We start from the raw sequence: 26,415 nt of genomic DNA, 5'->3' as shown, positions 1-26,415 counted from the left end.
ATTTCCTTGGGTCTTTAGTGTGTGGTCAGATTTCCTGCAATTTCTCTGTTTGTACCTTTGGGTAACTATCACAAATAACACTATGAATTACGTGTCCTGTATGTAATTGTTCTTCTTCAACCCCAGACCATGACACTCCCTTCCTTTAAATTGTGGGTGTCAGGTTGTTTGTCTCAGCCATGAGAAAGTGACTAAGACACAGCCATCCCTGCCTGTTATAGTTTGGGTTCTGGGTGTCTCCCACAAAGGCTCATGCAGGTTTAGATGGGTCTCTTTTGGAGGCAGCTGAATCTAGAGTTTGTGATTGGTTCATGGTGCAGTGCTGGGATTGAGGCTGAGTGATTGTTGGATCCGCCCACTGATTAGACTGGTACCACCTTAATCCTAGCAGTCTGGATATTAAAAATGGGGCAGAAAGAGGATTTTTTACCCCCTTTTTGCTTTTTTTTCTTTTTCTGTCTTTACCATCTTGAACTGTTGCCCCTCTGCCATGTGCCACCCCGCCACAGAGCCAGCCGATTATGGACTGAAACCTCTACAAACTGTGAACTAAATAAACCTTTCCTTCTTAGCTTTGGGTGTTGGGTGTTTGCTCTCAGCAACAAGCGAAAAGTAGCTCAAACACTGCCCAAAAGAAGAGAGAAAGGGAAAGAACAAACCTGTACCTCAAGCTAAAGCAAGTCATGGTTAATGATTTATAAATAGAAAAACAGATCAAAAGAACAGCATTCTCAAAATGAGGAGAGAGACACCTGAAATCAGTAAGTGCTAAATACACATGAAACTGCCACAAACACATGGACAAAATGGAAAGACTGAGGTTACTGGGGACCATGTCCTCAGCCCCTCTGCCAAGACCTTTGTTGCTTTGACATGGCTTATCTATCTTTTTAAAGTTAGTGAAACTTTTTAAAAGAAGTTCAGGACCTTGGACCAAATCAAAGCTTGAACATCAGTGCCCTGTGATTCCCCCCTGTGATTCCCATCTAAAAGCACAGCCGTGAGGACGGGTATCAGACATGCAGCTTCAGACAGCATCGTGATACTTTGTGTCTTACAGGACCCCAGTGGAGAGACAAGAGCTCATGACACGCCCTGGGGCCTTATTAATTGAGTCAATTAACAGTCGTTAATGGAACTTTATTATGACATCCTCTTTTTCGTGGCAGAAAAGTAGATAGTGCCTTACTATTAGTCAAGCAAACCAGCACCTTCTCTCTTCTGGGTGGCTACCAGAGCCCCCAGTACCTTCCAAATTCTCATCCTGACTCTCATTCTCTTCCCCAAGGCACCCAGGATCGTATTTTTGATGGACCAATTCGATGGCTCAGCACCCCTGCTCAAAGCCTTTCTGGGATTTTCCGTGAAGCGTAAGTCAGAGATCAAAATACAGGGCAGGGCTGAGGAATCCTGGAATGAGCCAGCTTCTGTGTGTGTCACTGGCTTCTTCTGCCACTGTCCTCCTCGCTGTCCACTCCAGTCCCTCGGATAGATACCCAGTGAATGCTTGTGGAACACATGAATGAAGGCAAAAACAATGTCTTGAGGGTTAGTGAATAAGAGATGAACATGTAAGTGGTTGAATTTTTCAGGTATCAGCTGTCAAAGGAGGAAGAATGCAAGGAGGGAGCCCCAACCAGTGGCTGAGGTCAGTCCCTGAAAGGCCGAGATTCCAGCAAACTGCATGAGCCAACACTTTGGCAAACAACATGGTTACTCAGAATGGCCTTAATGGGACAAAAGAAAGAGAAAGTGATGCCCAGCGAGACTGAAGCTGACATGCAGTTCATTCGGGATTATTAACGTCAACAGCTTTTGCCTAAGATGTCAGGAAGCAGTGAAGAAGAGTGAAACCATCTTGGCCTCACGAGAGCACTCCCACCGGTGGTGGAGACCTGTTTTACTTCTGTCTCCTTGGATGAACAAAATCACAACCTACTGGCCGGCCAGAGTAGCACAAAAGGATTTAAGGGTTTTTGTAAAGCAGGTTTCTGGCAGAGGGGCTCGGGACTCCTTTCAAAGACTCCTTTCAAAGAGGCCCAGCATGGCCCTCTTCTCCAAGTTCCTCATCCCTGGGATGGAGCCGCAGGAAGAGACAAGAAGGACAAAGGTGCCCCTTGTGCAGGTGACCGCGATCAATGAGGTTCAAGTCCCAGGACGAGGGAAAGGCCTCCCATCCTCCCAGGCTTAGCTTGACCCAGGGACGGAGTGACAGATCCGGCACTCAAACTTCATCGCCACTCATCAGAAAGGCCCTGACACCCCTCCTGGCGGAAAGGAGACCCTCCCCGTGCTAAACTGTGGCATCTCCTGGCAGCACAGCCATTGTGAATTTGACAGTTACATGACTGAAAGATCGGTTCTCTGCTATGGAGCACCCCAGAATGCCCCCGTGTAACCCATTATTAGGCAAAATCCTAAACTGGCAAAACAGAAGCAAATTCTCAGACCGGAAACTGAAGGATTCTTGCAAACAGGGATTATGTCTTATTAGCCAGACCCTCTCAACCAAGCTAATATTAAATGGAATAAAGGAGAGTACTATATTCAAATTACCAGTGGTTATAAACTTTAGCCAACCCTAAATTAGAAATACATACAAAATACATCCTTGGAGGGGAGAAAAAAAGCCATAGGGAAGTTCAAAGCATAGTAGGACAGTTATGAATAAGCAAGTGCTTGAATCAACACCTACAACTCTATTAACTTTCAGTGTGTCTGTCTCTGGCTTTGATTAAAAAAAGACAGGAGGCAGAAGTCAGCTGCAATACAATAGCAAACTTCTCGGCTCTGCCGTGCTCTTGCTCTTGGCTGTGGTCTTAATTTCCGGTTCTTTTTCCCTTTAAAATGAAAGGGCATGAAACATGACAAATATCTCTCATTTCAAAGTCGAATATTATATCCTTATAAAGCGTGAAACTCCTGTTTTACTGGTAACTAAAGGCCAACGGACAGGAAGAAATTTTAAAGCTTTACATTATTGATCCTAACTCATTCAATGCATGTACTGCTTTAAAAGTTTAAAGAAATAGCATCCTTCTCAGGAAAAGAAAGTTTTCCATACAATTTGAATATATATATATATATATGTATATATATATATATATATATATATATATATATATATATAGAGAGAGAGAGAGAGAGAGAGAGAGAGAGAGAGAGAGAGACTACACCAAAAAAGCTCTACTAATTTACAAGGAAAATGCACACTTCAGGAAAAGAAAAGCTTGCATAAATATTTTAATATTAAATTTGTTGAGACATCCCAAAATTAATACAAATAACCTTTGACCTCTACAGTGACAAGAGGACCTCCAAGTGGCAGCCGTTAACTTCCAGACACTTGCTGGTGTGGCGAGCTGCTGCTTGCCGCACACACACTTTCAGGGTCCTCCCCCAGGGCCGACAAAGTAGTGGGTTCTCTGCTATCGGACACCCTCTAGGGCCCTCCATATATGTAAATCCAGCTGTTGAAAAACATCGCACTTTTTTTTATTGTTGTGCTGATACATATTTTGGCAGACTCTGCACTGAATTCCAACATAAGACCTCAGTTTAACCTAAAACACTGCATTGATTTTTTTCAACTGGGAAAATTTCCCAATAGAAGCCACTAACAGAGGTGAAGTGTCCGTGGTCACCAAGCTGCTATGAGGGCCTTGTGTCAGAGCAGAAGCCAGAGGAGACGCATAGCATTCTCTGTTCAGTATTCCTGCTTTTACAGCTGAAACAGAACTTAAAGCCGCCAGCTCTACCTGCTGGCTCATGAAAAAAACAGGGGTCAGAAGAGCTTGGTTTTAAAGATAAGGTGGCACTGTAATCAGGAAGTCCAGGATTTGGGAGGAGCTAAAGGATTTGCATTTCGTGTCCAGCTTTTCTTCCTGGCTGTGCAGACAGCCCGTCCACCCAGGCCTGGCCTCTCCCACCACTCCTCCAGAGCGCATCCTTGTACCTGTGCCCACCCAGCCGCTGCCTGTATGTATACCCATGGTTCTCAGGACGTCTGTCCCTCACAACCCACTCCTGCTTTATATTCTGCCCGAGACCTAGTTTAGCAGGCATGCACTGAGGGCCTGCTGGAGCTGGCCATTCAGGGTAATTAAAGGTGAGTCATCCCGAGCTAGGGCTCCAGCCCTTCTCATCCCAGGGTGGCTGGATACTGAGCCGGGGGTCAGCAGCAGGCAACAAACACATCTCCCACTTCTGCAAGTGTGTCCCAGTCACCTGGAGCTGTGCTAATACAGACCAGGGCCCCAGTGAGGTTTTACTGACCTGGATTCCATAGATAGGGACCTCCTGGAGTGAGAGCTGTTTTTCCTTTCTTCTTCCTATCTTGGCCTCTTCCAAGTCCCTAACTCTTAACTTCTGTTCACTTCTGCACCCTGCATGGGTTGATACATTGTGTCAACTTGAGAAAATTAGACCTTTATAAGGACTCAGCAGGGGGCCAGGCCTTCACTTTGTAAACATCCTGAGCCTGAGCAGGAGGAATGCAGGGAGAGGGTGTGAGTACTGCACTAGCCCAGAGGGTGGTGGGAAAGAGGCTTTTCTTTTGCTCTTGCTATTTTTCCTGTCTTCTGCCACCTTGAACCGTTACCCTGGGCCACCTTGCCCTGGAGCCAGCTGATTACCTCCACAAACTGCAAGCTAAACAAACTCTTCCTCCCTTAATTTGGGGTGTCAAATATTTTGTCTCAGCAATGACAGAAAAGTAACCAAGACACATCCCTTTCTATTTCCTTCTCTTTTATCAAAGCCAAGTTAAGAGGGATTCTTACCATGGCTGTCTTATTAGCTATCACTTGAGAACAAGTTCTTTTTAAAATTATTTTATTCCTTTATTTCAGTAGTCACTCTATCCTCTTTGAAAGCAAATTTAACATTGACCTTCCTTTTCTTTCTAGTCCAAAATACTGGATGACACACTTCTTAAATTTCTTCTATCTACTACTCTCCTTTTCTTCAATAATTAAAAATATGAGACAATCGATTCTTTTCTTTTTAATTTGGCTATCACTCAAGAAAGCAAGGCACTAGGAAAATGTCTGATCCAAACTGCAGACCCTATGTTTTATTTTTACAAAGACTCTGTCTTTTTATAAAACCCTCCAAGTCGTAGGGTAATGACATGGTGATTCTGCCTGTGACCACTGGGTAAAAGCATATCCGCCATCACACTGGCCATTCTTCCATCCAGAGAAGGAGCCTGCTTTAGTGGTGGGAGGACTGTCTTTAAACGGCATGAACAGAATGCCCTTCAGGCGATGACAGCTGTCACCAGGGCCCCGCTGACCCCGGGGCCACCGCAGGCCACCCTTCTTCCCTCCCTCCCACCTAGGAACCACCACCCCTCCTGTGACAGCATCACAGAGTGGTGAACCAGATGTGAAAATCATGCATCTGTTAAGTGGAAAGTCATGCCAAGATGGAGAATTTTGATTCTGAACCATTTGAACTCCACAGATATAAAAAAATTTGAAATTCTTAAAGCCACACTTCTGAAGAAATTCTCTGGAACAAGAGAGTGGTTAAACATTGGGCTTCTACTGAAGAAGCAGTGGAATTCTTCAACCCAGTTTTAAAATCAGCTCAGCGGTTTGCTGGTGGTTTAACGGGAGCAGAAATCTTTAGCAGACGCCTTCATCTCAACGTTCTCTCCTCTTGTGATTCCACAAACACTGGCAATTGCAGCCCATCTCACTCTGTGTAGGCGTGAAATTTAATAGAACGCGATAAATGTTTCACAGTCCTTTCAAAAATATGTAAAGCGAATACATTTTAGTTTCTTATCTGTCAACCACATTTTTAAACAACTGAATTCTTTCTAAAATAAAATAAACTACACAAACCCATCTGTTTAATTCTTCTAGCCACCCATGTCTTCCAAAACACACACACAAATGTATCCAAAATCATGGTCACTAAATTGTATCGATAATTATGTCTGCGTAGTAGAATTAGAGTTAGAATTAGAGTGTTTCTTTTAAAATCTTTTTTCCTTGTACTTCCATATGTCAATTGAATTTTTACAAGAAACTGCCACTTCCATCATCACATTTTTTAAACTTTTTTAAAACCCAATGAAGTCATTACTTTTTAAAAAAAAATCCAATGAAATTCCACACATCAGAAGTTAGAAGAAAAGCTGATTGCGTGATGGTAGTTGAAGCGATGGCTTCTCCTTTCAAATGTCACCACCAATTTTTTTCCCCATCCTGGTCCTGCTGCATAACCCAAGGCACGATTTGTCCTGGGTTAACGCCTATAAATCTAAACTCCCACAATGGAGATAAATGTGGCTTGGGCTGAACTTACACAACTACTCCATACACAACCTGGTGTCACAGGGAAATGACCAGCTCAATGGTAGATTATGCTGTGAAAATTCAGAGACAGTGTGTGGCCCATGAAAACACCGGGCTAACTTCACCTCCTGCATATGCCTAGGTCTACATGGACAGGAAGCTTGAGTCCTAACCAGTGCCTGGAAGCCACCTGTGCCCACCGGAACACTGCTTACCACCACGCATCCAAAACCCCTCCCTGGCTTAAGTTTCACCAGGTCCCCCTTCACCTGTTCTCAGCTGCTGTGACAGAATAGCTGAGCAAGTATCCCTTATACTTCTGGAGGCTGTGACGCCCAAGGTCAAGGGGTGGCATTTGGTAAGGCCTCCTGGTGGGCGGGGCTGGGCAGGGCCCTGCAGCGGTTTGGGGTACCCTACCTGGGAGTTGGGTACAAGAATTAGAGTCAGACTGGCTTTTAGGACAGACCCACTCTCAGGAGAGCCCACTGACCTGTTAGTTCACGCATTCATGGGTTAACCCATTAATGCCGCCACCGCCCTCATGACCAGATCACCCCGCAGCACTGCCGCCCAGCCCAATCCCTTGGTATCCTACAGCCAGCCTCAGCCTTTGGCCACATTCACAGCACAGCTCCCCTCCTGCCTCCAGCACTCCCTAGCCTTCCTTTCATTGTGGCTAAATATTCCAACCCATGCACAGGGAGAGGAGGGGAATCCAGAGGATTCCTTGCTGAGGTTTGTAGCAGGGTTGGGCGGAGTTGTGCTTTCCCAGGTCCGGATCCCTTCTGATCCCTCCAGACTGAAGGAGGGGCCCTGTGATTGAGAGCCCAGCTGCACAGCCCATCAGAGTGGCCTGGAGGGTGGCCACTGAGGAATCCAGAGGACATGGAGGCAAGCCGTCCCCCCCACCCTTGGTGGAGGGGTGAGGAGCAGGCCTGACGGTCCTCCTGGAATCACATCTCATTCAACAGAGACAGCAAGGTCAAGTGCTTCTCCCCTTCTCCCCTTTTCCCCTTTTATCTGCAATGGAAATGGATCAGCCTTCATGATGATGCCTCCTCCTCTCCCGATGTAAGTTTCCTTCTGAACAGGGGTAGAGGTGATGGGCACGAAGTTGGAATATTGACTCTAAACACCCCGATACTGACTTAACTTCCCCTGCATAGAATGGCTACGAAGCTGGGCTCCGGAGCTCTGTCGGTGGAAGGCCTGCTCCTGACTTCCAGGCTGTCGTCACAGCAGCTCACGACAATGACGACAATGACGCGGGGGGCGCGGGAGAGGGGGCTCCAGCTTGTTGGGCGAGGCAGGGATGCCAAGAGGTCTGCCCCACTGGAAGGCTCTGGACCCAAGCAGGGCAGGTTCCTCCTCAGAGGCACCCGACTCATGCAGGGGAACTCAGAAATGATCGTTCAGGAAGGGAGCCCTCCCACTGCAGTGAAGGCGGGCATGGGTGACCATCTGAGCTGAGAGGACAGCACAGACTGAGCCGTTGACAGTGACAGACTGACTCAATGACACTGTACGGGGAACCAGCTCTGAACCACTCACCCCTGTGTGTCCCTGGATGTTGATGGGCAAGGTCAGGACACTAACGAGAGTGACAGCCAGGGTTGGAGAGAGACAAACACAGGGCTGTGTGAACTGGGAAGTCCACCTTCAACAAGAAAGAGAAGTGTTGGGTGAGATGACGGTCATGATCCAACTCTCCGGGGACAGTGCGGGATGGCAGAGGACTCCTCCTGGGGCTTCTCCACTAACTCCTCCACGCTTCTGCCCTCCAGATGCCACTCGGCTGCCCACCTCACCTGTGACAACAGTTTTGTCAAACCAGCAAGGTTAAAGTCTCTTCTGACTCTGATATTCTATCCGCAGGTTTTAAATCTGGGCCCGGCAAGGGCTCCCTGCCAGCACTGGCCTGCATTCCTCCCTGGCCTCCCTCCTGGTGGTGATATGCAAGACTCCTCATGTTTGACAGCCCCGGACATGGTTCCTGCTCCCGCTGGCCCCTGTTCCAATCACAGGCACACAGAAGCTGGCCACCCCGGGGCTTGGCCAGGGATGGTGCTGCAGGGCAGTGAGCGGCCTCGCCCTCCTCCTAGGGCCTCCGAGGTCCTGGCCACAGGCCGGGCTGTTTGCTTCGGAGGTATGCTGGGAGGAAAGGCGGCTGGCAAAAGGAGCTTCCACCGTTCATTCATTAATTATACCTAATTGAGGGCTTGTTGTCCAGAGCAAGTCCTTTGAAATTACTTTCCATCAAACAACCTCGACAGGAAGGCATCAGATATCCAGCACCCTCCACACTTCTGCAGTGCAGGTAGCTTTCAAGCAGGGCCCAAGATGCCCCTGGGATCCAGCTGTACGCTCAGGAGTCTCTCTCTCTCTGGGTCCCTGTGGGGCTCATGTCTGTTTTTTTTAAAAAGAAAGTCTACACCACACCAAATAATCACTTTGTGGGCTTTGATCTGACCTTTTCCTAATAAACAGAGGATGGAAAAATTCCTTGGGCAGATTAGGACACCCGAGCTTCATGGCCACGCCTCAGGTTATCCCCAAAGGGAGGAAGCGGGCTGGCGAATTGGTGTGTCTCTAAAGGACAACAGCGTGTGCTGGCCCCGGGCACTTCGAGATTGACCAAGAGGGAGCACGTGTTGCACAATGATAGGATCTTGTTGGTGCAGCTGTCAGGGAGGGAACTCCCACTGCAAAAGGCATAAAACCACCAGAGCAGTCCGGACGGCCCAGTCCTCCACTGCCGGGGGCCAACCAGAGTCCAGCCTAGCCCCAGACACAGATGGGACCATGAACTCAAGCCGCAGCTACAGCCAGAGCCACTCGGCCTCCCTCCGTGGAACAGGAGGTGGCTGGGGCCGGCCTGGGAACTGTCCCCGGGCCCCCAGCATCCACGGCGGTGCCGGGGGTGCCCGCGTCTCTGTCTCCTTCTCCAGGCCGAGCTGCCTGCCCCCAGGAGGGGCTTGGGCAGCTCCAAGGAGTGGTCCCCTGCTAGGCGGAAATGGGAAAGAGACCATGCAGAACCTCAATGACCGCCTGGCCTCCTACCTGGACAAGGTGCGCGCGCTAGAGGCCGCCAACCAGAAGCTGGAGAGCCGTATTCTGCAATGGCACCAGGAGAGAGATTCCGGCAGCCAGAAAGACTATTCCCAGTACGAGGAAAACATAAGCCACCTGCAGGAAAAGGTAAGGTGCCTGCGGCCCGTGAGCCAGAGCCCCAGGCCACATCGCCGGGGACCCTAGGGAGGAAAAGTCAGTGTGGAAGGGGTTTCTAAAACCAGGACAGAAGAGTGCAAAGTAACTGGGAGGCTCTAGTCTTAGTCCACCATCGATTCAGGCGTGGGAAAGTCTGGTGTAATTAATCTACCCATCAACCAGAAAATCAAGGCAGCCCAAGGCATAAAAGTATCCTAGGCTATTTTTGAAAAATAAAACTGATTTTTCATGTCTTAAAAAAAAAATCACAAAAGTGCCAGGCAGCCTGGCCCGGTACAGTGTCACGTGGGAACCGGTAATGTCCCAGTGGTGGTAAGGGCTGGTATGCAGGTTGCATGCTTGATACACAAGGCCAGGGGTGTTGACTTTCTCAAGACATAGTCGGCTGTGCCCCACCCCGAAGTGTTTACGAAGTGTGGTCATCCATCAACAGGAGGCCGAAAAGCTGTCACTCCACCAGCCTGACATATATCCTGGCAACATCTGTGGGTGTTTCTTTTGGGGGCGGCCAGCAGATAAAATGCTGGGAGGGACCAGGCAAGATGAATACTGTTTTTAAAATCTGATTGCTGGAATGGGCTAAGGAGACAAGCTTCAAAAAATACAAAACCTGTCAGCCAAACAGCTCACAATCCAGGCTCAGCTTTGTGGGATACACAGCTAGAGGCAGAGGAAACTCAGCAATGACATCGGTTATTTGTAAACGGTGTGTAACTTCCGTCTTACACAAAGGAGTCTCAGGAAATCAGTGTAAGATTGTGATCTACCCCAGGAAGGGCATCACAGACCTCCAATATTACACCAGGTTATTTTTCAACACCCAGGTCATGCTTGCTTGAATGTAGGACCAATCAAGATAATATAAATCCGTCCTTGTAATGACCCCTAATTACTGAATAATCAGCCTGATAACTGACTGTGTCATTACCTTAACTACAGAGTGCACGGCTGGTTGTCTCTGCTGAAAATCGAAATGACTCACCAATCCTCGCTGTTTTTCATTTAATAAAATTGCTTTGGTTTTAGGATGGAGGGAAAAGGAGGTATTTGCAGGCAGAGAGCTGAGAGCAGGACTGCAAAGGACAGAAGAGGTCGAAGCAGCAGCTAGCAGAAGGCAGGAGGAAGGGGCAGGAGAGGAGGGAGGAGCTGACCACACAGCCCTTCTGCAATGCTGGGCATCGCACTGAGTATTTAACACACATGTCTGTGCTAAGAGCTTTCTACGGGGATGAAACTGCTGTCATCGGATTTTATTCCCACAACTGTTTAGAAATCAGAGCTCAGGAAAGGGAAACAGCCATTCAAAGGCACCAGCCAGAGGCAGAGGTGGGAGACCTCAGCACCCCGATGGCCGGCCTGCCCCAGAGGCAGTGTTATTTGTATCTTCTTAGGAAAGATCGTGCAAAGTACTTGCACTGTATCCACACAGTACATCACACACATCTTAGTGGGGTCTCAAAAGCCTAAGAGTCTGGTATTCTTATCCTCAACTTACAGGAGAAAAAGGAGACCACATGGTTGTCTAAATTCTTTAGAACCAAATCAAGAAATATTGCATCAAGGGTGGCAGGTGGGATCATTTATGAGGGAGGGGTGAACTTCCCCACCTCACCCCCCAGAGGGTCCAGCATTCTGAATTCTCCCTCTGCTTTGAGTTCCAAACTTTTCTGAGTGCTCACTTTAGAGGCTGCATTTTCTGGAGGTTTGAAGAAAGCAACTCAAGTGTTTGAGGGTGAGGTTGTTTTTGTCCTCAGCACACACACACACACACACACACACACACACACTCACACACACACCAGTTTCCAGATGAGAACATTTTCATCTCCCGCTCTTAGGAGGAGCTGACCCCTTCCTGGGTCATCATGAGATACCCCACGCAGGTGTGAGCTCTGCTCGTACTTTAGAGTATTAAATGGTGCTCTAAAAGTCTAGGGAAAAAAACTGCGTTCAAAATTAATCCAATTATTTTGACAGAAGCTATAGGGATATCATCCAGAAAATTCCCAGAATGACTCTCAGGGCTGCTATCTTTGACATTTTGGTCAGTTTGGAGCACGTGTGCTGTGCTAACGCACCGGCGAGATTGTAAAAGAACTCAGGGCCTTGGGGAAAAGCCAGGCAATAATTACAAGGCACAGTGCAAGACCTGTGCCTCGTGTGTTATTTCCCAATCCACCTTCATCCACTTATGACCCTGGAGGATAGCTCAGGAGTGGTGGCCTCAGCATAATATCGTATCAAGTACGCCCAAGAGTGGGAAACAGTTTTACAGGTGCTTTATGTAAAATGCACCCACAGCTCACCCTGGTGAACCCCTAGAACACTGGCTGGAGATTCCAGCCCTTGAGGTGGACCCTGCAGAGAGCATGGTCATCGTTTTAGCTCAGCAAGGCCAAAGAAGCTGGCCAGCGGTAGTTTTGCTCTCCTGGTCCTGTGTTGGGCATGGTGCAAGGTTTCTCAGGTGCTGACCACCATCTCAGAGTCCGTGTCCTGCAGGGCTTCTCAGCACCTGTGTGAACGAGGCTTATCCCAGGGTCCTGGGCTGCCAGACGTGGAGCTACGTTCTGTTTTGCAGGAGTTTGGCTAATGTGAAGAATAAAGGGCTTGGAAGGAAAGGCTGTGGTCAGAATCCCCCAAAGTAGCATTGTAGACAGGTGACCAGGACATGTCTGCTGTCCCTTATGAAAGGAAGAGGTTGCAGGAAGCAACCTGATCCCCAAAGGAAGCAGGAAGTGGAGTGGGGCAGCCAGCCTGGCCCCCTCCCACCATGAACAGTGGAGGCTAGAGGATGCCTCATGAAACTTGGGGATTAGCCAGGCGTGGTGGGCACACCTGTACTCTCAGCACTCTGGGAGGAAGAGGCAGGAAGGAAGATCTCAAGCTTGAGTCCAGCCCGGGCAAATAGGGACTTATTGAGACTCTGACTCATAATAAAAAATATTTTTAAAGGTCCAAGGGTGTAACTCAGCCCTAGGTTCAACCCCCAATACTGCAAAAGCAATAACTAAGCAAAAAAGCAAACAAAAACCCTAAGGCTTTTCATAAGCCGACATTAGCTTTAATAATAAAAGTTAGATTTTTTTAAAAACTGCTCTATTTATATTTTTCTGAACTGATTCCATTTCAGATGATTTTGAGAGTATCTATGGTATGCCAGGAATATGCTATTTTACAAAGTTATTTTCCTGTGAGGATTCTAACCCTCATAACTCCTTGAAGGAGTAATGATTCTTATTCCCATTATATGGCAGAGGAAACCGAGGCTCCGCCAGGTTCGTTCAGCCTGTGGGAACAGGAGTGCAAGGCCAGCCCTGCTCTTCAGGTCCCAGGGGGGCGTCCTCTTGGCTCCCAAAAACCCCTATTGGGCATTTGTGACCCAAACTCCAAGTTATCAGCAACGTTCTGTTTAGAACCAGTCTTTGATGGTGTCTTTGTACTGGGCTACAGCTCGCCCTGGAAAACTCTTGCTGAATAACAGGATTAGCTCTGTAGATGCAACAGCAACATCATAGGACTCTTGAAGCTCCAACTAAATAATATAAGTTTAGCCAGGGGACCTCCAAGGTCACCAACGCTGGCACGAGCTCCCTATTTAATAACAAATTGTGGACCTGAAACACAGCAGGGGACCTGCCCAAGACCACGTGGATGGCCAGAACCAAAGCAGCAGCCCGGTATGTAGCTTGGCACAGTCCTTGACTGCAAAAGCACTGTGTGGTGACGGTCCTGAAATACCTCCACCCCATGCCTCCAGAGACAGTGCCATCGCCGAGGCACACTAGTTCTCCGGCTACACTGTGTGCACAACTATCAAAACTAAGCCCCACAGAGTTTTTCTTTTAAATTATGCAAAAAAAAAAAAAACCATATGCCCATCCAGGTAAAATCTTTCACTGGAAGCTATAATAGGGTTAAAGCTTCCTTAGCACCTTTATTAGATGATAAACAACTCCGTAAATGTGGGGTTTGTTTTTATTTTATTTTGAAGATAGTAAAAATACAACACAACAAAGCCAATCAAGACAATGCAGTGAAACTGGTACAGAACTTCAAAGCAGGATACTGGGATGGCAGTAACAGGTACCGTAGTATATCTCGTTATCTTCACAAGAGTTGTCCAGTCAATTAGATATACCAAAATCAAACCAAATACAGAACATTATAAAACCAATTGAGAGAGAATACTGAACACAGCAAGACAATCATTACAAAACATAACAGTGAAAACTACCTTTACTTTCAAACAGAAGATGGAAGGAAATCCCCATATTTGCCATATTGCATATGGTCACCCTCCCAAGAGATGCTCAGACCTCTGGCCCCAGGTGCTAATGCTGTGGCGGGGGGGGGGGTTGATTCTCAGCCTGCCCACCATAGGCTCACGGGAGCCACTGACTGGGTCTCCTCCCGGCCCACACCAGGGCTGCTTACCAAGAGGGTGGGTGAATTGCTTCCTTGTGCAACTGCCTAAGTTCCACGTTGGCTGGATCTAGGGAGCCGCTGGTTCTCCAATAAATGTTTTAATAGCTATGACTGGGTCACACACACACACACACACACACACACACACACCTGCAAGTTACATACAAGGGGAGGGTTAAACTGTAGGGGGATGCTTACACTCTCAAAAGCATATCATAGCAAAAGACAGGTCACTACGAACCCTGTCAAAACCCTCCCCACTCCCTCTTTGGGCACTTGCTTATCTGAGTTCTTGCCCCTTTCTGAAGCAGCTCTGGAAATCCTCCCTTGTGCACGTCATTATGAAATATGATCAAAAATACAGTGACTATGCTCCTGCCAAGGGCCACCCGCAGAAAGGCCAGGTGGTAAAAACCGCAGTGTGCTTGTCTGCCTTCCTCGTCCCCCTCCCTCCCTGTACCAGGGATCAAACTCACAACCTTGTGCTTGCCAGACAGGCACTTGTGCCGCTGAGCTAAATCTCCAGCCCCTGGTTCTCCTTCTTCACTGGATCTGCACCATGTGGCTTCCGGTGCTTCTCCAAAGTCAAAATGACCGAGAGGGAATCAGTGCGTTGGAGGTGAGGGGAGGCTCACAGGGGGTTAGTGGTGATGTGTCTTTCACTCTGAGACTGCTCTGTTAATTTACACACACACTACACTCTTCTCTTACACCTGTCTATGGCTGTTAACACTGTGGGGGGAAATGAATTGCTATAATGATTATTTAGACACTTAACTTTTTTGCTCATTAATAATGACCAGAAATACAGATATATTGCCAAGTACGAATATGCTCATCTAAAATGATAGTTACGGCATTTTAGGAGAACTGACCTAACACTCATGCTCAGAAAAGACTTAACAGCCTGCACTCTACACGTCTTTGGGTGCAAGGAGCTTAGGGAGACACTAAGACGCCTGAGGACCCTCGAGCTACCTTTGCCCTTTTGAACGTTTGCAGTCCCTGCCTCTTTCTCAAGGCCGCAGCCTGGACTTGTCAAAACTCAACATAAAAAGCAGTGAGGAAATTAGCTGCAGGCCGGACGCTTGCTAGAAATCCTGCCAGGCCAGCACTCCCTACGCACTCAATAAACACACTCAGCCCTGGCTCTCGTGTTCTGGCGCAGAGAGGTGGTCTATGCTGATGAGCTCAGGTCCAGGAGCCGGGGGACAGAGGCATCCGTGGCCCCTCCAGCGGGACCATCTGACTCTGTTTTGCAGATAGTGGACGGCAAGATGGCCAACGCTCGCATCCTGGTCCTCATGGACAATGCCAGGCTGGCGATGGATGACTTCAGCCTGAAGTAAGTTCCTTCTGCGCAGGGCCGTGTGACCTGGGGGTTCCTGTGCTTTCCAAAAGGAAACCTCATCAAACCCACAACTAAAACCTGAACGAATTATAATGAAAACATAGCATGGCTAATACTGTGTGTACTCGAATGGACTCTGGTTGAAACAAACCAGATATGAAACACAAGGACCCATGGGAAGTTTGAATATGAATCAAGAATCAGGTGATACTGGGGGAATTGTGGATTTTTTTTTTTTTTTTTTTTTTTTTTTTTAGTATAGGGGATCAAACTCACCACCTTGTGCTTACCAGGAAGGTGCTTATGCTGCTGAGCTAAGTCTTCAGCCTGGAATTGCTGGTTTTTACATAGCATAATTTTATTTTGATTATTTAGACAAATATCTTCGTCTCGATAAATGCACCCCAGAAGACAGAGTGTTAAAATGTTGTACTGCCCATCATTTGCTTTGGAAAACTTAAGCCATGCACTTGGAGGAAGAACCTTTGGCAGAACACTAAGGGCTGTGAAATCCAGGTGGGGAGAGGCTATTTATGCTTCTGTTCTCCCTGCTCGGTTAAAAAGTTGACCACCCTGGAAAAACAGCACAGCATGAGGTAGCCACAGCAGTCACCCTGTGTCGTGTTCACACAATCCGATTAAACTTAAAAAGTCTGAGGTCCACCTCTACACCAACGAGAATCCTGGCAGAGCCTCCTGACAGCAGGTGGGTTCTTTCTTCCTTCTCCACAAAGGTACGAGAACGAGCACTCCCTAAAACAAGACCTGGAGGTTGAAGTGGAAGCCCTGCGGAAGACCCTGGATGACCTGACCATCGTCACGACAGACCTGGAGCAGGAGGTGGAGGGGATGAGGAAAGAGTTAATTCTCATGAAGAAGCAACATGAACAGGTAAGACTGGCCAAGTGTCCCAGCAGCAGGCTCTGCTCTCGACCTGTGCACACCAGGGCGTTTGTTAGCTACAGAGGAATCTGGCACCTGAATTCCAGTCCTAAGGTCCTCTCCTGCAGTAAAACAGAAATACCTAACTTCTCCAGTTTTAGGGTTATAGATTCAGACGTCAAAAACAACCACCAAAGTACGAACATCAGCAGCAATGAATTAGCCAGGGCTCTTGTTAACACTACACCAGACTAGCTCTGGGCTTCCTGCACTGACCCAGGACACAACCTGGGGAACCAGAGAACAAAGAGGATGTACCGTGGGCCAAAGTCAACACGGCTGGTGGCAAAAATTAAGAATCTTGATTTCCAGAAGCATTAACCATTCATCTCAAGAAGCTGAGGCTGATAAAACGATAGAAAAACAATCTCCATTTTAGGCAAATGGAAGTTGCTTCTGAACATCAAAGAGGCTGGTTTCTGAAAAGCTGGTTAGACGATGTCTTAATTAAAACCTTTCCTGCCGGTGCTGGGTTTTCGCGGAATCCTATGGGCGTCAACTCTCCAAAGGCAGAAGGTAGAGGATTTTAAAAGCTTGTCTCTACCTTTTGGTTTCTCATGACTGAACTGCTTCCCAAAAGCATTGGCCTAAAACCTGAAATTTGCAACCACTTAATTGTACAGTTGTTCCACCAAGAAACATTTTCTAGACAGGAATAGCACACACACTGTGCTAGCACAGTTGTCTCTGAAGTATTTTAACCAGGGATTAAGTTAGTCATCAAAGAAGCCATGCTGGTACCTGTCTTGTGCTAATCTTTATTTTATAAAATTACTAGAGAAAAAAAGTATATAGTTGTGTTATCAAAAAGAAGAATTGAGAAACCAAACCACACCAGGGAGAGCAATCACACCACCTGGGCTGGCTGGTTTGGTTTGGTTTTTTCAGGATCCATTTACTGCTGCCCATGAGTGCAACAATCCAGGCTTCTGTTTGCCCTGGCCGCTATTTTGTTTCCTTTCTGTCTTATGGAACAGGACCTGAGGGGGAAGCCCATGCCCAGTGACTTCAAGGTCAGCGTGAAGGTGGACGCGACTCCCAGGGAAGATTTGATCAAGGTCTTGGAGGACATGAGGCAGGAGTACGAGTCTATCATGAAGAAGAAGAATCAGGACTTCGACACTTGGTTCAGAGAGCAGGTGAGAGGGAGAGGTGGGCAGACTGCCCGGACGCCCGTTTCCATGGGATTGCAGTGCTGACCCCTCTGTCTGTGCCGGTCTCCCAGTCGACAGCCATGTCCCAGGAGGTGGCCAGCCCAGCTGCTGTGAAGGGCACCCAGGGTGACATCCATGAGCTGAAGCGCACGTTCCAGGCCCTGGAGATTGATCTGCAAGCTCAGCACAACAAGGTGAGGAGTGGGGGAGATTAGGACCATCCGAGTCCCGTGTCACCTCCTCCAGGAAACCATCCAGACATCAACCCCACTTCCCTGCGGGCCCCTCTGCCCACTGTCCATAGATCTTGTTCCCATAGGGATGGTAGCAAGAGCTGCAGTCATCATGTAAAGAGGACACCAGATGTTGGGTGAGGCAGCTCATTCTATTAAATACCATTAGTCCTCACATTACCTTTCTAGGCAGGCCTTTAGGTGTCCATTTTAGAGATGAGGAAACTGAGGCTCCAAACAGTTAAGGAAATTGGCCAAAGCCACACAACTAGTAAGGCACCAGTGGTGAAACCACACAATGCTAGGGTGGGAGTTTCTAGACCCCCATAATCTCTCCACTGAAAGCCAGGCTATCCTGCAGCTCCACTCAGAGAAATCCTGATGCCATGCCTGGCTCACTTCCTTCTATGGGTCCTTCCCTGCCTTCAGGCTCTTCAGGTCTGTCACCAGCGTGACCTCTCAGTGCTGCTCCCCTTTCGGTCTCTAGAGGACACAATTAGTTCATGGGTGTAGAGATGCACATGGTAAATGTGACAGCTTACAAATCCGTGATAGCCATGATGACAATGCCAAGCTCAGAAACTACACAGCACTGTGTTTTATTGCTTTAAAGACTACACAGCTCTGTCCCACCTCTCTGTGATGCCAGCGAGGCGTGTGGACACCTTCACACCTTTGCTACGTGACACTACTCAGCACTGAGAGTTGGGTGCTGAAGTCATGAGGGGAACAAGCAGTAAATGTGCAAACCACGGAGGTAAAATGGCGTGTGAGACACAGAGGACCGCTGCAAAGAAAGGGCAGTGCAGGAGGAGGCGAGGTGGCAGGGTGGACAGCTGCCTTGTAGGCTGTCCTGGAAGGGCTTCACTGTTCAGGAGACAGCTGAGCAAAGCCCCAGGTGCTGCCTCCCTTGGGGAATTTCCGTCTGGCCAGAGACAAACCGGAAGCGTTGGGGTGGATCAGTCTGCAGCCAGGCAACGCACATGCCTGATCCCAAACGCTGAGCAGGGACCATCCATGCTGGAGGAGCAGGACAGAGTTCCTGGGAGCTCCCTGATGCAATGGCTTTACACCCCGAAAATGATGTCAGAAGTCCCAGCTCTGACACCAATTCAAATAGCCCAGCAGTGGCCAAAGCTCCACACCCAGTAAGCCCACCCCACTGAGCAGTCAGGCTGCTGGTCAGCTAGCAAAGGACAATGCCTTCTTCTTTCAGAAATCCGCCCTGGAGAGCATGCTTTCAGAGACCCAGTCCCGCTACTCCTGCCAGCTCCAGGACATGCAGCGAATCATTTCCCGCTACGAAGAGGAGCTGCAGCAGCTTCGCCACGATCTTGAGCGACAGAACAGCGAGTACAAGGTGCTGCTGGGCATCAAGACCCACCTGGAGAAGGAAATCGCCACCTACCGCCAGCTGCTGGAGGGTGACAGCGAGGGGTAAGGCGGGCCGGGTGCAGGCAGCTCAGGTGTGCCCCAGCACGGGCGTGCTCCTGGGCACCTTCCTGGGTGTAGCTCCAGAGGGGCAGGGGCTGATGCCCACTGCCTCTGAAGATCCCCAGAGCAAGCACAGACCAACAGGCTGCTCCTCCCTGGATGTCCTCTCTGTCCTCAGATCCGTTAGATCCGTTAAGATGAACATGTTAAAATCTCTAGGAAAAAACACATACCAACTTGAAAACTGTAGCAGTAATGTTTTAACCTAAAAGCAGGGAAAGAGTCTAAATGGTAAGACTGTTTAGACTTTCAGTTTGATATTCTTGGATATTCTGGTCATAGAAAGGACGCTATATTCTATGACTGAAAAAAAAAGAATTAGAAAGTTTTTCAAAATGCATAAATAAGATGTCCTGGGACCAAACATAAGCCAGCCCGAGAAATTCTGGGGTTGCAGGCTGAGACCTCAAACTAGAAGGGACCCTGGAAAAGAGATGCCCGCAGCAGGCAGGACGGAGAGGGTGGCTTGGAAGAACTCCCTTGCCCAAGGTTGAGAGGAGGCAGATCCAGGTCCTCCGTGAGCTCATGACCTTCATCATACCAAGCGCAGACAATTATCCCCATTAAAGAGCTGAGGATTTACAAGCAGCACGCGGAGACGGGCTCTTCCGGAGAGGTGGTGACTTTGCCAGTACTAAAGTGGGTTTTAACTCTTCTCATTTGTATAGGGCGATGGAAGAATCTAAGTCCAGCGGGCAAGGTAAAAATTTCTTTCACTGTTTGGATCTACTGATGTTTTTATCCATTCCGGAGTGGGATGACCCTTGCTGTACCCCTAAATGTCCCAGATGGCTGAAGTTTTCAGTTAATTTAACAAACTCAGTAACACAGAACATGGTGAGCTGTCACTGCCTTTCCCATGGCTGCAGGTGGAGCATCCCTTACCCACAGCACTTGGGATCAGAAGTGTCTCTGATTTCAGACTTTTTTCTTTAATTTTGGATTATTTCAGTGAGCACCCTGAGATACTTTGAGCTTATGAGCCAAGTCTAAACATGAAATTCATTCATGTTTCATACACACCCCATACATATGGCCCGTGGGTAATTTTATACAATATTTTAAACATTTTTATGAAGCAAAGTTTTATGGTGTGGAATGTCCCACTTGTGCCAGCTTATCAATCCTCATTTTGGAGAAATTTAGAGTTCAGAGTTTTGGATAAGGGATGCTTAACCTCGATATGAAAGTTACATGCAAACAATGAAAAAATTAAGATGATAAACAATAGTCTTACGTCTCTATTAAGTAACGGAGGCTATTTATTAAACCCCTAAGAAATCAAACCACAGAAGTTCCCATCAATTCTGTTTTACACCAATGTTTCATGAGTTTTTTTGGTACTAAGAATTGAGCTCATGACTCACATTTGCCAGGGAGGATCTGTGCCACTGAGCTGTATCCCCGGGCCCCATGAGATCTGAGTAGTGTCTTAGGAAAGATGTGTTCCAGGGCCAGAGAGAGTTGGAGGTGCCCTACCACCACCCCAAGCACCTTAGGCCTGGGTACACTATTTTCCCAGGTTACCATTAACATCTCCAAAAAAGCTATAGAAGAGCCCAATGCAGAACATGCAGCACTTCCTCAAGCATCTGGGATAAAATTGTTATCAGGTATCAGCAACTCAGAGAATCAGAGTGGGCCCCATAGTTATAGACCTGCTACCTTCATGCAAAATCCAACAGACGGTCCTTCACCCTCACTTTACCTAAGCCCAGGGATGGGAAACACAGTAAGTCATAAAAATAGCCCAATCTCCTCTAGGAGAGGTTTGATTTTTAACAGAGCTTTCTTTTATCTCTGTCATACATCCCTAGGGTTTAGAATTGATTGATTGATGGTCAATAAGACTTATTCACATAAAACATACCCTTGAGAACAGCAGTCCTGATAAACGTCCCTGGTCTCTCACCCAACCTAGCGTGGTTTCCAGGTCTTAAAATATGGTGTTTCAAATGGCATATAGACCTCTTCAAGGTAACAGCCTCTGCAATGCTAGAGCCGCACAGCCCTCCTCAGAGGCATGTGGCCAGGACCAGCATCTGGATCAGGAACACCTTGCATGCACATCTTCATCTCCAAAAGACACTGTTGTCCACAGACTTTCATTTCCTGGCAGGAGGGTAGAGAAAAAATTCTGAGGGTAGAGGAAAAATTCTTTGGAGCAGAGTCCGCCATGTTGCTCAGCCATCAGGGTCTGCCATATTGTTCAGCCATCAGGGTCCACCACGTTGCTCAGCCATCAGGACCGCCATGTTGCTAAGGCATCAGGGCCCTCCATACTGCTCAGCCATCAGGGCCCTCCATGTTGCCAGCCATCAGGGTCTGCCATATTGCTTAGTGATCATTTTGGAGGTACAGTGAAGCTCCAAGGGAATAGATTAGGGAACCAAACAAGAATATAGTTCGGATGATGTAGAAAGCATGGTAGTGACCACTTCGCTGCTCTTTCCCACAGCATCTGCAGCTCCAAAGATCAAGGCCATCACCCAGGAGAGTGTCAACGGAAGGATAGTTCTTTCTCAAGTGAATGAGATCCAAAAGCACGCATGAGGCCAATAAAAGTTTCTGCCTGTTGTAAAATTATTCATTTCCAATGAAAGTCTTTGCTGAGAGACTGATGGGGGAGCCCTGTAAAGTATCCTTAGAGTTATCGACTCAGAAACTTCTCGTACTTTCTCTATCACAGTCTCATCAGTCTTCCTCTATCGCGTTTGATACACTGTTGAACTTCTCAAGTCTAAAGGTCAATTTATGAGTCTAAAGACCTGCTTGCCTCCTGCAGCCTTCAGATTCCTATTAGGTGCATCCGGGTGGTAGCCAGTAAAACTGTGTACACTGCATGCTATGTTTTCTTGCACTGCAAAGCAAGACAGAGCCTCGAGCACACTTTCCCTCCAAAGGTTCGCAGAGCATTGTCCATGAAAGAACCTGAGGGATCGTAAGGTGTCACACATATCTCCAGCATCCAAACACGGGACAGATTGTTTCTTCAAGCTATGCAACCAAGAGATGAGATGTGGTTTCCCAGGCTCTCCAGCTTCTTTTAATGGAAGGAGTGAGGGACAAATCGAGAAAGGAGGCCCAGGAGACTTCACCAAGATAAAAATCCACAGCTCCACCAAGTCATCACCAGGAGACTACACATGGGATTGCAGGATATTAACAAGTCAAGAGACTACAGGCATGGGATGGTCAAAAGCTCTCATTTTACAGACAAATACACTGAGGCCTAGGGCAGTAAAGAGATTTACTCAATGCCCACTGAATTGGTGCCTCTGAGTCTAGACCTGGGTCTTTCAGATCTTGTAATAGCTGCTAAACTAGAAGTGGCATCACTGAGATCCATTGCTGTCCAACATCTTAAAATCCATGTCTCTTGGAGGGGATTGATTTTCATGTTTTCTGAACTGGACATCTGTTAAAACCAGGCTTGTCTCCCCTTTAAGGCAGCAATTGATGTTTCTGATGCTTATGAGGTGGAAAAGCAGCCCCAGTAATCTGAAATCAACCGTATCATTGGTTTCTGCGAGGTTTCTGTGTGGTGTTAGCCTGAGGTGATTTTCTCTATTTTTTTTTTTATCAGTATCAGGGATTGAACTCACGACTACACGTTTGCAAGGCAGGCACTTATGCCGCTGAGCTAAATCCCCAGCCCCTTTTTCTCTATTTTAAAACCCATTTTTTTCTACCATTTTGGACACTTATCTCTTTCTTGAAATCTAGCAAAGGTATGGTCAGCCCTCTGTATCTGCTAGTCCCCATGCACGAATCAAACAAACCACACTGAAGCCACCAGAAACACTGCTGCACGTGTACTGACTTCTGACTTTGTCATTGTCCCTAAATAACACGGTGAAATCACTCTTCACATAGTGCTGGCCCTGCGTCAAGCATGGTAAGTGGCCCGGGCGGCTGGACGTGCAGAAAATGTAAGTGGACAGCTCTGTCTGTAGGCTTCCATGGTAAAACCTGGGCCCTTCTAGAAAACTCCTTTGGGGAATATCCAATAAAGGAGTGTGAGAAGCTGAGGGGGAAACTGTAATACCAGAACCAGAAAATAATCACTAACTTTCCTTTGTAGTCAAGTTTAGGTCTAATCTGCTGAGAGTTGGATTTTTCAATTATTTTTCATTCAGGCGCCCAAAGTCTCCTTAAAGTCTGATTAAATTTTACCTTATCCACTCAGGTGACAGGCTTATACCACCTGAGGTCCAAGACAGACCTGAGACCCACACAAACTGGATTAGCTGGCCACCCTGCCAATAAGGAATTGTTTCTGTTTTGCTAAGGAAAGACAAACAGAAACGAATCCATCCGATATGGGGAGGGCTGCATAAGCTTGGGTTGTAAGGAACACAGAGCAACCTTTCTCTCGCACTCAGATCAGCCCCAAAACTTACAAAATACCCAGAACGAATCCATCAGTGCTGCGTGCTGAGGTGGATTAGCAGCCTGAGAAGTTTCTGTTTATTTTTGGCTTTGACAAACATACACCGCACCCATATAAAAGAGGTGGCAAGAAATTCAATTGTTTTCATTGCGGGGATTTTTTTGAGTAAATAGTAATTATCCTTCTATTGCCCAAAAGTCAGTGAAGCAAAAATCTTTCTAATCCAAAGAAAGATAAAGTGTTCCTTTACCCTTAAAGTGTTTGTGTCAGCATATTTATCTGCAGTATTTGGGGATGGTTGGAGTGCATACATCTATCTGATGTTGTTCGATCCTATCAAATACGGGGGATCAAAACACATGGCAAATATCTAACTTTTTAAAATTTCTTATGTGAAAGACCTATTGCCATGAAGCCCCCTCAGATCCTCCCCTCTCCTTGTACAGTTGTCCCACCACTCTGCCCCTGTGGGAAGCAGGTGTGGGAGTCCTCTTCGCTGACGTCTAAAGAAAGCATGACAGGAATTACAGTGAGGGCTGCTCTGTGCGCACCCGGCAGAGGGCAGCCCCGTGAGAGCAGACGGCGTGGCCTCGCCGGCCAGCTCCCTCTGCTCTGGTCCAGGCTGCTGCTGGCTCTGCCCCGGGTCAAAACGACCATGAAAGGGAGTATTTTATACTGACTCAGACCACTGAGGCAGCCACAACAACACACCTAGAGACTCTCATGAAGGCGGACTTCCAGGGCTGTGGCAGAGAGCACGAGTGGGATGGGATAAGCATCTCAGAAGCCAAAGGAGCGTTGCAAGGGGGCCTGTGGCACCGTGTGGTCTTACCGCAGTAAAGTTGTAAAAATGTAATCATTCGCCGTAGTTTCCGTCACACCCTGTGCGTGCCTCACAGGTTCATTTTCCCACTACTGCTTTTGAGCACTTGTCCTGTGGATGCCATGGTACTGGGGGACCAAGATACTAACAGCTCTACCAAAGCATGCAACAGCGGAGGGTAGGGGAGGAGGTCGTCAAACCACGGAGAAAGCCAGGACTCAGTCACGGTGGTGAAAGGTAGATACAAGAGGGGAGTCCAAGAAAAGGTCGTTAGTCTGGGGGTTCTCACACCTGGCTTATCTCAGGATTACTGGAGGATATTTGAAAATCCTAACACCCAGACCGCAAGCTAAAATTTTTATGGCTCATCCAAGGCCTTGATGTATTTTAAAGATTCCCAAATAATGGCAATGTTTGGCCACATTCCGATTTTAGATAGAGAAAGGTAAGTGTATTATAAAGTACAGCAGATGCGAGCAAAGTCCAATGATGATTGCCACACAGTGCAGCAAGGGACAGCACCGAATCCCTGGGGAAGGGTCCTGCACGAGACAGAGCCTTCGGTCGGCAAGAGGCACTCCAACACTGTCATCCTGCACGCCTGCAATCCCAGCACTCGGGAGTCTGAGGCAGGAGGATCACTGTGGGTTTGAGACCAGCCTGGGCTACAGTGTGAGCTCAAGGCCAGCCTGAACTGCACAGCAAAACCCTGTGTCAAAAAAACAAAAGAAAACTTGGTGCCAACAGCTTGCATATCTCACAGCAGAGCGCCTGGGCCCAGCATACTGGAGGTTATCTGCACACAGTGTTCCTCTGCTCAGGAAGCAGTAGTGTCCCTGCGAAGGCCAGCAGCCACGGTCACATCGGCCAGCACCTGCATTTCCCCGACCCACCACTTTTAACCTGACACCAATAACTAAAACACTTAATTGAAGGAACACTGAAGCAGTAGAAGGTTGTTTCATTTTTTTCCAAGTGCATATTTTATATTTTTCTAGAAGTTAACCAGAGTATGGCATGTAACTTCAAACCCAAAACATATTAGCATTAGAAGAAAACACAGCAATCATTGTGTCCAAGAGACGAGAGAGCTTAAGGTGCAGAAAGATCAGCTCCACCCTCCTGTCTTCCTGCATCTTAACCTGAGGGAAAATCCAAATTGAGAAAGCATCACATATTTTTGAAAACTCCTCGCCAGCTAACAGTAATGTTAAGTGCGTGAACTTATTGAAAAGTCAAAAAGAGATATGAACTCTTTAACTGAAACTAGCATGTAAAATGTCAACAGTGTTGGAGATGTGTTAGTCCTGGGGTTGGTACTAAATTGACTCTTTGCTGTTTTCTTAACAAACTGCATTTGACAAGTGGAGAGCAGACTACGTTTAGCATAGAGATCTAAAAATGTACTTTATGTGGTGTAATATGCCATGCTACTCCTTTGGGAAAAATGAGCCTGTCTCGATGGCATCTTTTATGGAAATTAAGCACCACTGCATTGCAGTGACACACTTGCCTATCTAATCTTTTGCAATGGAACCTGGCCACAGTTCCTTTTAAGAAGATTAAGCAACCAGGGATCCTAATTACACAAAATATTGAATTAGTCTTTCACAATGGAAAAAGGATAAAAAAAAAAAAAAAAGCTCATTTTCTGAGTGAGCCCTAGGTACTAGTGGCTCCAAGGAACTCACACAGCCAGGGGTCATGACTTTCTACAGAGCCCGTGTCCTCTGGCCTTGGCCAGTGACTTGCTGTGACCCGTGGGGCACAGAGTGCCAGACACCAGCAGAGACCTAAGCAGTTCCCGGGCACCCAGCACTGTCTCTCCAAGCCATCTGCCGAGCTAGGGGCTCAGTTATCCTGAGACCCCCATGCCAGGAGGAAGTCTAAGCCGGCCTCAGGGATGGGCCACTGGAGGGAAAGATGGGGAGCCCAACTGACCTCTGTCACTGAGACTGGGAACAAGGGCCTCGGGCCCAGCCAGCTCTGAGCCATGTGATCCTCCCAGCGGGGCCTGGATGTCAGTGAACTCAGCCAGCCTCGCCCAGGACCTGACCCTGCACT

At 47.6% G+C, this 26,415-nt stretch overlaps 1 protein-coding gene across 1 annotated transcript; it reads left to right on the top strand.

Annotated features, from left to right (window-relative positions):
• Positions 1-9,042: 9,042 nt before the first annotated feature.
• On the top strand, positions 9,043-21,721 carry Krt23 (keratin 23). The gene is made up of 8 exons (XM_003466946.4): positions 9,043-9,506; positions 15,224-15,306; positions 16,047-16,203; positions 17,232-17,393; positions 17,480-17,602; positions 18,858-19,078; positions 19,804-19,835; positions 21,594-21,721. The coding sequence occupies exons 1-8, from the start codon at positions 9,111-9,113 to the stop codon at positions 21,686-21,688; spliced, it is 1,269 nt and encodes a 422-aa protein (XP_003466994.1). The 5' UTR covers positions 9,043-9,110; the 3' UTR covers positions 21,689-21,721.
• The last annotated feature ends 4,694 nt before the right edge of the window (positions 21,722-26,415 follow it).

Source organism: Cavia porcellus, unplaced genomic scaffold, assembly GCF_034190915.1.
Source record: "Cavia porcellus strain 051 isolate PalLab524CR breed Dunkin Hartley unplaced genomic scaffold, mCavPor4.1 scaffold_6, whole genome shotgun sequence".
Classification (NCBI taxonomy): Eukaryota; Metazoa; Chordata; class Mammalia; order Rodentia; family Caviidae; genus Cavia; species Cavia porcellus.
The sequence above is the reverse complement of the archived record's forward strand: the minus strand, read 5'-3'. Positions and strand labels throughout refer to the sequence as shown.